The 13,086-nt window shown below is 32.6% G+C and overlaps 1 protein-coding gene across 1 annotated transcript in view; it reads right to left on the bottom strand.

The window, feature by feature from the left end:
• Positions 1 to 12,770, bottom strand: part of GFRAL (GDNF family receptor alpha like) — a 57,542-nt gene extending 44,772 nt beyond the window's left edge. Inside the window, exons 1-3 of the mRNA XM_090280804.1 lie at positions 12,749 to 12,770; positions 6,016 to 6,150; positions 3,014 to 3,166 (exon numbers count right to left, since the gene is read on the bottom strand). Of these exons, the coding sequence (XP_090136930.1) occupies positions 3,014 to 3,166; positions 6,016 to 6,150; positions 12,749 to 12,770 (310 nt within the window). The remainder of the gene's footprint in view (positions 1 to 3,013; positions 3,167 to 6,015; positions 6,151 to 12,748) is intronic.
• Positions 12,771 to 13,086: the final 316 nt, after the last annotated feature.

Here is a 13,086-nt window from a genome sequence, read left to right as displayed (position 1 = left end):
CTGCTTTATCCTATCTTAGCATATGCCTAGGGGATGGTAGGCATTTAAAAAGAATATCTATTAAATAAGTAAATAATCATTGTTTACACTTTTATCTCTATCTTTAATTTTTCTAATTCCTTAAAAGACAATAAGCTTCTTTGATGAAGGACAAGGAGGTTTTTTTCTTTTTGGTTTGTTTGTTTGTTTTAGTGTGGCTTTGTAGGACCTAGCACATTGTACATGGCTTGTAAGCATTTCTTCAATGAATGAATAAATTTAACATTATGCTACAACTTTTTAGCATTTGCCTGCTTCTTTATAATCACTTTTGGACATAGTCATAGAATTCAGTTTTTAAAATTTAATTTCCTAAGAGAAACACAGATAGAAATGACAGAGCTGGAAACAGAAATTAAATATTCTTTAGTTAACTCGTATTTGTGCTTACAATTAATGTTCCTAAATTCTTTTGAATACCCACCAGAAACAACGTCCTGGTTGAATCCATCTTCATAGTCTTCACTGAAGGCTGGGACTTGATTCATCTGAGCATCCTGTATACAATTGTCTTCAAACAAACTTCTCCAAATTTCAATGCACTGTACTTTTGAAGGATCGTTGCATTGACAATTCCACAAGACCGTGTCCTTCAGACCTTCTGTTAATGCTGCACACAGGTGGCTTCCATCAAGGGTCTTGCATTGTTCTGATTCCCTCCCACAGGTTTTCTTAAAATTCTCATACGCCACAGTACAATGTTCAGATTCCTGGCAGATACGTGCTGCTACAATACAGTCACTAATTTTTTCCATCATTAGTGATGCATCTTTATGATGGACCCTTTGAGTGATATTTGATTCTGAAGCCAAATCTGAGGACAGTGTTGATACTTCTATGAATAAAGTAAAATAAGTAAAAAAAAATTAATTCATTTACTTATGATCTTTTCCCACATTTTCAAAAAAGAATATAGGCATATGTTTTATAAAATATCAATATCTATAGTCTTTCAAATACCATCAAAAATTATTTCCAGAGTGCTATGATAAATAATCTTCAATTGTTAAAAAAATGAGATATAAAAGACTTTTTTAAAGTTTGTGCAACCATATAATGGTAATTTTAAAGATATTTGTCGTCATCATTTACTTTTGTGTTTTCATTATACTTTGATGATGATTGGTAGAAATCATGTGTAATTTAAAATACTTATAAAATAATCCATTATTTCTTTTGCATATTTTTTATAAATCAATATTTTCTTCTAGAAATGTACCTATACCAAAGAGTTTCTCAAACTTTTTAGTATTTTTCCCTATTTTTAGAGTTTTTCCATAATTTCTCTACTTTCTCATGAAAATTTAATTCCACAAATATACTATATATCTATTTAGGAAATATATATATGTATGTATCTGTATATATACATATATGTATGAATCTGTGCTTTCTACATAATAATTCTTTAAATGGGCAAAATTTTGAAGGGACACTTTATAGATAAAATATAGACATGGCATATGAACACATGAAAATAGCCTCAATTTTATTATTTAATACTATTATTTATTAAGTGCAAATTAAAACCACAGTGTGGGGCCACTAAATATGTAATAGAATGGAAAAAAATCAAGTACTCTGATAATGTGGAGCAACTAGAACTTTTATATAATGGTGGTTATATCAGATTTGAAATACTGTATGGAAGATTTTTATGAAGTTAAACATAAACTTTATCATATAACCCAACAATTTCTCACTGAAGAGAAATAAAAACTTACATTTTGTACAAATCTTGTTTGGGAATATATATATATATATATAAACAGCTTTATTTATAATCTCTAAAAACCTGAAAACAATGTAAGTGATTTTCAATGGTTAACCAAGCAGCTGTGGTCTAACCATACACTGGGTTACTCCTCGAAAAAGGGAACAAACTTATATATGAAACAATGATGAATCTCAATTGCATTATGTTAAATAGAAGAAATCAGGCTCAAAAGGATGCATGTTATATCGTTTCCTTGGTATGAAATCCTAGAAAGTCATAAATTATGAGACAGAAAATTGTTTAATGAGATCACCATGCAGGATTGGAGGAGTTGGACCTTGGGACCATTCAAGATAGATGAAAGGAGAACTTGTCTTATAAGGTGGGAGAAAGTTTATTATGAAAGAAGTGGTGAGAACTCTATGATAAGAGATATATTCCCAAACTTACCACTTTTCAGCAACAGTACATAGGAAGAGTGAGGACCTTGAAATTGATTGTTATAGAACTATTTGATTTTACGTATTCCTTGGAAAGTCTGTATGTACCCTCACGGACATGTGCCCTCACGGATATAGGCAGACTAGTTTGACTACTACTGCTTCAGTGTTAGCCTGGTACCTTGAAGGGGCAATAAATCAATGCATATTAAATGAGTAAATGCTCCTAGTCAAAAGCAAGTATAATTCTATAAAAGTGGTTATATTTTGGTCTTTCTTGGGAGACTCTGAGTTTTTTAACAACAGAAATAATACCTTATTTGTCTTCTATTATTTAGGTCTTGTGCAAAGCCATAGTGAGCCCCACAAATAAATGGGTTGAATGAGTGAATCTATAATTCTAGTGAATTATAATTGAATCAAGCTTGAAATTGTGGTTAGTAATTACAGAAATATGCACATACAGTGATCTACAACTCAAAGAAACTTAAATTGCATGAAGAATTTATCAAATTATTATTTTAAAAGATTTTATTTATTTTAGAGAGAGGGGAAGGGAGGGAGAGAAACATCTATATGAGAGAGAAACATTGATCAATTGCCTCTTGTATGCACACTGCCTGGGGACAGAACCCACAACCCAGGCATGTGTCTTGACCAGGAATCAAACTGGTGACCTTTCGCCTAGCAGGATGATGCATAACCAACTGAGCCACATCAATCAGAGCTCAAATTATTTAAAAGTTAATAAAATTACATAGCTCTGATTAAATTTTCTTTTTCATGACTTTAAATATGCCATATAGCAATGTATTACCTGATTCATTGATGCATTTTTTTCCAAGCAGTTTGTTAACAGTGCAATAGAGGTCATCAGTGCAGAGACAATCTTGAAATTGAAAATTACTTTCCATTAAGGATTGGATGCCCAGGTTACAGCTTGATGAATCCTTCATCTTGCAGGGGTTATCTGAAGTTCACAGTCAAACATATAGCACTCCAGATATTAATTTGAACATAATTTTCCCCAAAGTGCTTTTAATATCTGAATACTTCATTATTATAATAAGATTTTCTGGGCTTGCTGCAGATGTAACATTTTAGCAAAAATATATGTTTTTACTGTCCTTTTCCTCTACTATTTAGTTTCTAAAATATATTTAAATTTTCCATATTTTAAAAGACAGAAAAAAGAAAAGTAATAATAAAATAGTTTTGTACCCACTTTGAATGCCAATTTTTGCTCTTTAATAATCAAGGCTGCCCTTATATGAAGTGAACAGAATGCTCTGCAATCTTAGATCAGTTGTCAGTTTAGCTATTTCATTAACTATTTTGTCTTAACTTGTTATTTTATTTTACATCCTATCCTGAGATTATAGCACGAGATGCGCAGGTGGCGCTAAAATTAGCATGGGAAATGAAGGAGTCTCGACACTTAGAAAACAAATATTATTAAATAATGAATCTTTCATAATTACCAATAATTCATTTTCTGTTTTAATTTAAAAAGCTACATTTATCTACCCAACAATTTTCTTTCTTTTTTTTCTTTTTTCTTTTGTATTTTTCTGAATAAAACTACTTGAAGTTATTTCATTTGTGTATTTAGGAATATTTATATGCCTGCTTCATGCATGGGATAACTATGCAAATATTGTAATTTGCTGCTATTTGTATACTGAAATAATAAATATAATCTAATTTGTGACAATAAATGTGATATTTTAAATTGCTATATAAAATATAAGAAGGAGCTTCATCATCAAAACAAATAACAGATTGTTTTTTGTTACTATCCCCTATTCTCAACTAAAAATACTGTGCCACTTGGAGCAAATTATGCCTTTGAAAATATTTTCCTAAACAGTAATAAGAATGTTTGGATTAGAAAACTATCACTTTTTTTCACCCCAATAAATTTAATTAAAAAAGATAAAATATAGGATTATTTAGGAGGAGTTTAATTACTAATAATATCTATAATTCCAAACCCTGCAAAAAATTAAAAAGTCCAGGAGAAAATCAAATTTTAATACATGCACATGGGGAATTCCAAAGCATGAAAATTCCAAAGACATTGAGCTAAAATGAGGTGTATGTGGTTTTTTTTTTTCACTTCTTTTGTATTATGCACCTTATTTTTTAATTTAATCTTTATTAAGAAGGTTTGGATTAGGGAGCTATAACTTTCTATGGAGAATGATCAGTCTATGTACTCCCTTCAAGGGCAAGGCAGAGAAGGAAATCTTTCTCCCTTCCTCTGCACCCTGTGTAGCTCCTAGAAATCTGATAGTGGGGATTGTAAATATTGGCATTGTCAGGACTACATGTTGCTGCCTCTTAACCCTACACATTCCATCTGACATCTTTTGGGAGGTAGAAGAAGCATATGCAATGCTTCGTGAAACAGATGGAGAAATAAAGTGAGTCATGAAAAAAATATTTTTATTTTCCCTTTTGGATTTCTTTTATTGAATATTTCAGCAAGTTGATCAGCTTATAATGTATAGTAATATTTGTTATACAGGATGATAAAATTATTTTGTAAGAATATGATTTTTTTGAAAAGTTTTGTCATAATACTATTAAGGAAATGTACTATTGTATAATCAGTTTATCTAGTTTTAGTACATGGAATCTTCCTGTAATGCCCTCATTCAATATTTATTCAGCTACTTGATTATTTAGAATGTTTTTTTTTTCTTTTAAATAAGTTACAGAGACTCTCTAATCTTCACATTCTCTACCCTTTGGGCCTCCCCTCAAATGTTTGGAATAATACATATTATTATTTTTAACTTGTCCCAGACACAGTTAGAATGCAAAATAGTGTTTATGTTATGAGAATATAGAATGCATATTATGCACATACAAATAAATAATAATGCCTTTGATCATCACAAAAGTTATTTTCTTTATTTTATCCTTAACATATTCCATCGTCGGCAGCCGTCCGTCTCGAGAGACGATGGTGTAGCTTCTTAAGAGTCTATCTGCACCGCCGAGAATGGCTGTGCAGTCCGACTCAGGAGTGACACGGTATCTGTCTCCTCCCGTGTTGAATCGACATCTTGCGATGACGCTGGAGTGTCCTCTCCAGTGAAGCTGAAGCTACAGAGCCTGGGCAGGGTGATATGGAGGGTCTGCTGTTGCCCATGCAGCAGACCCCCCCCCCCCCTCTCTTCGCAGCTGAAGGGTCCAAGGGAAAGACGGAGTCAATACAGCTTGGCTTCAGGTGCGCCGCAGGAGTTGCCGGTGTTGACTACAACGTCAAACCGCCTTAGGGACTCCGGCTCTGGATTTTCTGTCGGGGTTTACTCCCTTAGCCTTTCCCCTGAAGCGGTATGCCGCAAGGCAGTGGAGGTTTTTTGGAGTCAGAGTTTTCCTTCTCTGATGTGCCCTAACTGGAAGATCGAACCAGCGACACTTAGCTCGCAGGCCGACGCTCAATCCACTGAGCCAAACCAGCCAGGGTGACTTAACATATTAACATATAAGAAAAAGAACATTTTATTTCAAAAACCATTGTCATGCTTCTGAGAAGCATACATATAATTGTAACATTATATATAATGAGATAAACATAAAGCTGCCCACAGTGTCAATGCATTAGGGCCCTTGCACAATTTAAGAATACTATTTTGTAACTATAATTCCCAAATAGGCAACTGCAGGTGAATCACTAGAATATCATGTTCGAGTCAAGTATTTACTCAAACTAACTTAGTTCCTCAGATAGTGAAAGAAAATGTTGAATCCTATTCTTATCTCAATAAAGTAAAATCACTTAAATGTATTTTAAACACTGTGTTTTACCTGAAATATTGCAGGCATCTTCTATTAGTCTCCACGCATGTTTACACCCATCCTCGCCACTCAGGCATTGTTCTCTTAAATATGTACAGTCAATGGTCTGTGAAGTGGATTCATTTTCTGAACACAGCCCAAGAGCTTGAATAACAACTATAACATACCAACAAAAACAAGTTTGCGATATTACAGTGTGGCAGTTATTTACCTCAAATCTAATGTATTTATCATAAAGAGCATAATTATGGAAAATAAAATCTGACAAGATCATTATGAAACTGGAATGAATCTTAACCTCTCCTCTAGCTTTAGATCTATATTTCTTCTAAATAATATTCTTAAAGAACAGCTGAATTTGTTCTCTCTCTTTTTCTTATTGCCTATTTTTTCAACTTATAATTACTCCATTGGAACTGCTATTTAAAATGCTCTAATCATTTTCATAACATCAAATTTGAAAGTTTTAAGACTTTACCTTGCCTACTTTTATCTTTGGGCATTTTGTTGTTGCTATTTTGTTCTTGAAACTCCTTCCTTTGGTAATATTCTCCTCTAGTTCTCTTGATACTTACTTGACATTTTCTGACCACTCAGAATTCTACCCAGGAACCTCTTATTTATCTGCTGATGTCTATTTTTATCTTAGATTTTGTCCTCACACTTCTCCCATTCTCATTAAACACATTCTCTGTGGCTAATTCCATGCACTTTCATGGTTTTAGCTAGCATCTCTAGACTGATAATTCTCAAATGTGTAATTCAATGCCTTATTTTCTAGTATTCCAGTCATAGAGGCTAACTGTTACCTCCACCTAAATGTTCTCAACACACTTCCAGACTATAATACCTTTAATATTGTCCTCATAGTTGCAGTCCCTGATGGACCACCCTACTTCATCAGCAATTCCATCACTCACATAGGCACCCAAAACAGAAAGCTTGGATTTGTTAAAGACTCCTTTTTATCCTGAACATCACTCTTCCATATCCATTCTTGTATATTTAATTGACTTTCATTTAGAATATTTGACCAGCTCATTAGTTAATCAGTCTGCCTCCAATTTTATCTATTCAGATAGATTTTTTACATGCCCAAATTGCCTAATGCAATATTCAAGTCCTGTCGTTTCTCTGCTTTATCCTTTGGATAGTCCCTCCTAGCATAAGTCTCACAATCTTCATCATATGCAATCTGGAGGTCCTGAAGCATTTATAGTTTTCCAAATGTTCTATGTTGTCTTGTACCTCTGAGCTACTTGCTGTATAGTCACTGGTAGGCACTCCTTTTCTTTTTCCTCTGGAATAATCCTTTTTGTCCTTTAAGATTCAACACAATAATTACCTATTCTATGGAATCTTTCCCTTTATTCAATATGCCATTTTCCTATATTCAAATTGAATTTAACACCCTTCATTTGTTTCACTACAATTTTGGGAATTCCTCAGTTATAGCATTTACTGCTCTGGAATAAAGGGATGCATTTTTTGTGCTTGTCTCCACAACCGGGTTTTAGGGTTTTATTGGGCAGAAATGAGGGGTAATTAATAATTGTATCCTCCTCATCAAATGCAATGATGCATTGTATTGGGTTGGCTGAAAAGTTCATTTAGTTTTTTTTTTTTTCCATAAAATAGACACATTTTTTCATTTGGACCAATAACTTTATTGATTTGAATACTTTGAGTATGTCAGCTACATCCCACACGGTATAACATGATTGCTCTCAATTAATGTCTCAGTTTGATTGCTATCATCTTCAACTGATCCACCCAACCATGGAGCATAGTCCAGTGAGAAATCTCTAGCACAAAATTTTGGAAATCACTCTTGACATGTTCTATTAGTCACAGCACCTTCTCTGTACACTGTACAGATCTTTATTTGTATTTCAGTCTCATTTTTACATTTCTTGGACTAATAAAGCACAATACGCCAAAAATGTAGTGTATTTTCTTCCAGCATTTCAATATTAAAATGGCTATACAAAAATTCATCAATTTTGATGTTTTCTAAAATGCATGCTGATATGACAGTTGTCACAGTACCATCCAATAAAATTGTTTTGAATAAAGTTAAAGACAAATGAGTGCTACTAGAGCCATCTTATGGGAAAAAAATTTTTTTTAGCCAACCAAACAGATATTTAATAAATGAATGTTAACTTACACCAACTTGAGTAGTTGTTTATAGAGGAGTTATATATTTAAAAAACTTATAATATTCAATTAAAATAACACTCTTCAGATATTTACAAGTTATTTTGGATAGAAGAGGAAAGGTTCCAGCAAGTTTTCCAAAAATATCAAGAAAGTAGCAATGTTAATTTAATACGTTGTGAAATTACTCAAGTTGATTCTGTAAGCATGCAACCTGACACTTGCTTAGTCAATCCATAGAAAACTGTGAAAATTGCAAATGACTTATAGAGATAATCAAGAGGTGCTTGGCTACATCTTAATCAGATCCAAACAACTAATTTTTAAAAGAGGTGGTATTAATTATCAGTCATCTATGACAATATAGTTATAGGCTTCAAGTAAACCCTTAAAATTTTATCTTTATCTTACCTCTTTCCAAACTTCTTCTCAAAAGGAGAATTCAAGACAATTGATAAGATTATATGTACTACTTGGTGGGTCACCACATTTAAAGGTTAGTGCCATGGATGTTGCTCAATCTCATTATTTTTATTGAGGGCTGGAGCAGAAATTGACATATCAGCTATTTTTTAAAATGTGTTCATTGATAACCTCATCTAGTCAAGCTTCTGTCCCTGTCCTAGGTTAGAGAGCTTAGAGAAAAATAAAGTGAGCCCCTTGGATTCTGACCCAAGGTTACTTGTTTAAATCCAGCTTGCCAAACACCCTGAAGTAGGAATTTTATGCCAGAAATTCAATTTATTTAAAAAATGGAATTATATTTTCCACTAATCATTACATCATATTTAGCTACCTCAAGCAACTTAGAGGTGATGGTCTCCTGGATATGTCATCAAAAGATCACTAATACCTAAATGTAATAATTATTGATGAATTCTACCTATTATTTGTATATAATCTCTTTCATATTTAAATTTTGAGGTTGAACAATTCACTTGATTATTTTACATGATTTTTTATATCTTCCACTCAGATGAAATACATAATCAACTAGAAAAACTATCTCAATGTTTTGGCCCACATGACTATCTGTAGCTTTCCAAAATCTTATTCATTACTAACAGCGATTCATGAGTATGTATTTAATCTAGGAATTTTCAAGGGTTCTCCAGGCAAAAACTAAAAGCTTTTCTCTTAAAATCAACAAGATGAGGGTGTTTGCTTTCACCACTCTTATTTAACATAGTACTGGAAGTTCTAGACACAACGATCAAATAAGAAAAAGAAATAAAAGGTATCCATATTGCAAACAAGGAAGTAAAGCTGTCATTATTTGCAGATGACATGATAGCATAAAGAAAACCATATAGTCACCACCAAAAAACTACTTGATCTAATAAGTGAATTTGGCAAAATAGCAGGGTTCAAAGCCAATATTCAGAAATCAAGGGCATTTTTGTTCACCGACAATGAAATATTAGAAAAAGAATCTAGGAAAAAATCCCATTTATTATAGCAACAAGAAATATAAAGTACCAGGAACAAACTTAACCAAGGAAATAAAAGGCCTGTACCTGGAAAACTATAGAACACTGAAGAAAGAAAGGAAGATAAAAATTAATGGAAGCATATACTATTTTCATGTATTAGAAAAATTAACATCATTAAAATGTCCATATTACTTAAAGCAATCTATAGATTCATTGTAATTCCTATTAAAATACAAATGACATATTTCACAGATCTAGAACAAATATTTTCAAAAATTTATATGGAACCAAAAAGGATCCTCAATAGCCTCAGCAATCTTGAGAAAGAACAACAAACTTGTAGGGATATAATACATGATATCAAACTATACTACAAGGCTACTGTAATCACAATAGTCTGGTACTGGCATAAGAACAAACACATAGATTAATGGAACAGAATAGAGAGCCCAGAATGGAGGCATAAACATACAACAGAGTTAAAATAGCCTCTTCAATAAATGGTGTTGGGAAAAATGAAACCAGGCCACCAACTTACTCCATATATTCGAATAACCTCGATAATGGATAAAAGACTTGAATATAAGTCATCACACCATGAAAATCTTAGAGGAAAACAAGTGGTAAAATTTCAGATATCCCATGTAGTAATATTTTTTCCAATATATTTCCTAGGGCAAGGGAAATAAAGGAAAAAAAAATAAACAATGGACTACATCAAATTTAAAAGCTTCAGTTTGGCTAAAGAAAACATCATCAGAATAAAAAGGGAACTGACTGTATGGGAGAACATATTTGCCAATGATACATCAGACAAGGATCTGATCTCCAAAGTATAAAAAGAGCTTATCCAACTCAACACCAGGAAGACAAATAATCCAATTAAAAAATGGGCAAAGGACATGAATAGACACTTCTCCAAGGAGGACATATAGATGGCCAATAGACATATGAAAAGATGCTCAACATCCCTAGCCATTAGAGAGATGCAAATTAAAACCACAATGATTTGTTGAATGGTCATGAACAAATCAACAAACAAGTGCTGGAGAGTATATGGAGAAAAGAGGACCCTAGTGCATTGTTGATGGGAATGCAGACTGGTGCAGCCACTGTGGAAAACAGTATTGGATTTCCTTAAAAAACTAAAAATGGAAATGCCTTTTGACTCAGCAATTCCACTGCTGGAATATACCCTAAGAATCACTAAATAGCAAAAGAGCCTATGGACCCTTTTATTCATAGCAGTGTTATTTACAATAGCCAAGTGCTGGAAAGAACCCAAGTGCCGATCAGTAGATGAGTGGATCAAAAAACTGTAGTACATTCACACAATGAAATACTATACAACAGAAAGAAAGAAGGAACTCCTGTGTTTTGCGACAGTATGAATGAAAGTAGAGGATATTATGCTAAGTTAAATAAGCCAGTTGGTGAAAGAAATATTACATATCCTCTTTCCTGTAAGAGGAACCTAGTGAACAAAAATAAAATAATGAGCAAAATAGAACCAGAGACCAGGAAACATGAAACAGGCTGACAGCAACGACAGGGGAGGGTAAGAGGGGTAATGGTATAAATAAAGGAAGGGAACTAGTCAAAGAACATGTATGAAAGACTCATGGACATGGACAACGGTATGGGGATTGACTGTGGGAGTGGGGAGCAGTGTGGGCTGGGAAGAGGAGGGTAAAGGAGGAAAAATGGGACAACTGTAATAAAATAACAATAAAAATTTTTTAAATAAATAAAATAAATAAGATGGAGAATGTTGCACATTATATTCACCTTCTTAAAATGTAAAAGACTCATTAGGACATTACTCTCTTCTAATAATTCACTATGTCTCACACTTCTTTGGACTTTCCCACATCGTAAGACCTATTTAGATAATGTTAAACAAGTATTTTGAAGGATAAACTATAATAAGTATTGGTTAAAACTATCAAATAGCACAATTCTGATCATATAAGTATTGAAAACAATTTCTCTTCTTCATTCAACCTAGTGTCAAGGTTAATCTAGAAGTAAAAGTTGAAAACAAGAGGCCGTCATTGCCTTTTCAACTGGACATAATGAGATTGTAATATATCTTGGGTGTTCTGTTATAGTGCTACCTGATCTACAAAAGGTAAACTCTCCTAGATTTCCCTTTATTATAAAAAATATAAATAAGACATTATTATTATTAGAAATAAACACAAGAAATAAAATTTTGGAACATTGAATAACTATTATTTAAACCAAAGGAAAACTAAAAATATATAAAAATTTCTTTCCTTTTTAAAAAAATTTTTTTGACTTGATTTATTTTAACTGCCCTTTTGTGTTCAACATAATTTGAAATAACCTTTGTTTTCTTGCCCACAATTATGCCTTTATTCATCCATATTTATTAGTGTAGAATAAGCAGAAAATATATTTGATTTTTTAATGAATGGATTGTTAATATTTAGCTATGATAATAAATATCCCTTTTATTCTAATAAATGCTGAAGAAAATAGAATAGCTTCTCCAGTAACACATATATCAGCAGATCTCATGAATTAGAATTCTTTTTCACCAGCATTTTACAATATATTTACATCCCCCAATATAAGGGGGATATAACCATATTTTATTTCCAGGTCACAGAAACTGACTGAAATATGAAGTATTTGCTTTAGTGTTGTTTATTTTACTAAACGACTCCTACCTTTTAAATATTAATGCCTTAAAATTAGGAGAACTGAATGATTTAAGTTAATCTCATTTTTATTTAACTTCAAAGAAAAATAGATAATAATTTGAAATTTGTCACCTTAGAACATATAAATAGATACTGGAAGGTTTCATTTCTAAAAGTTTGAGTATATATGTGAGTTCTATAAATCCTAATAAATAATTCAAACTAATTGGATTTTTGTATACAATAAAACAGAGGCAACCTAAGTAACAAATGCAATTCTTACATTATGCTCTTTCTGCAGTTATAAATAAAAATAAGTGGATATTTTGCAAAAGTAATAAACCATGTTTAAAATATAGATTGTAATTGATACTTCATAGCCCCTATTAGCTTAATTGACAGTTGAGTTAGATAGAAAAGCATTTGGTGCATGAAAGAGTTGGTATGAGTTCAGATAAACCAGAAGCATAATTCACTTACCCAGGAAAATGAAGACTATCATGCTGGACGACTTGCGTTGTTCACCTGAAAGAAAGGCAGATGTATTTTTTCCAACCACCTTCTTAACTAAAGTAACTGCCCAGAATAAGCCTTCAGTTTCTGCCCTTGCTTCCTAAGAGCATTACTGATTCAAGTCATCTTCCTATGTCACCATTTCCTCACAAATCTTTTTTGAGCTGTGAACTTTCCTAATTATGTCCAAATTCAATTATTGTGTTCTGAGTGTACTGATTTCAGATATTATACTTCCAAGAAAGCCACAAGCTAGATACTAAAAATGATACATACATGGCACATGCATGGAAAAGTCTCCCCTG

This window comes from Furipterus horrens, unplaced genomic scaffold, assembly GCF_987537825.1.
Source record: "Furipterus horrens unplaced genomic scaffold, mFurHor1.1.pri manual_scaffold_6, whole genome shotgun sequence".
NCBI classification, from domain to species: Eukaryota; Metazoa; Chordata; class Mammalia; order Chiroptera; family Furipteridae; genus Furipterus; species Furipterus horrens.
This window is presented reverse-complemented; position numbering and strand designations above follow the sequence as displayed.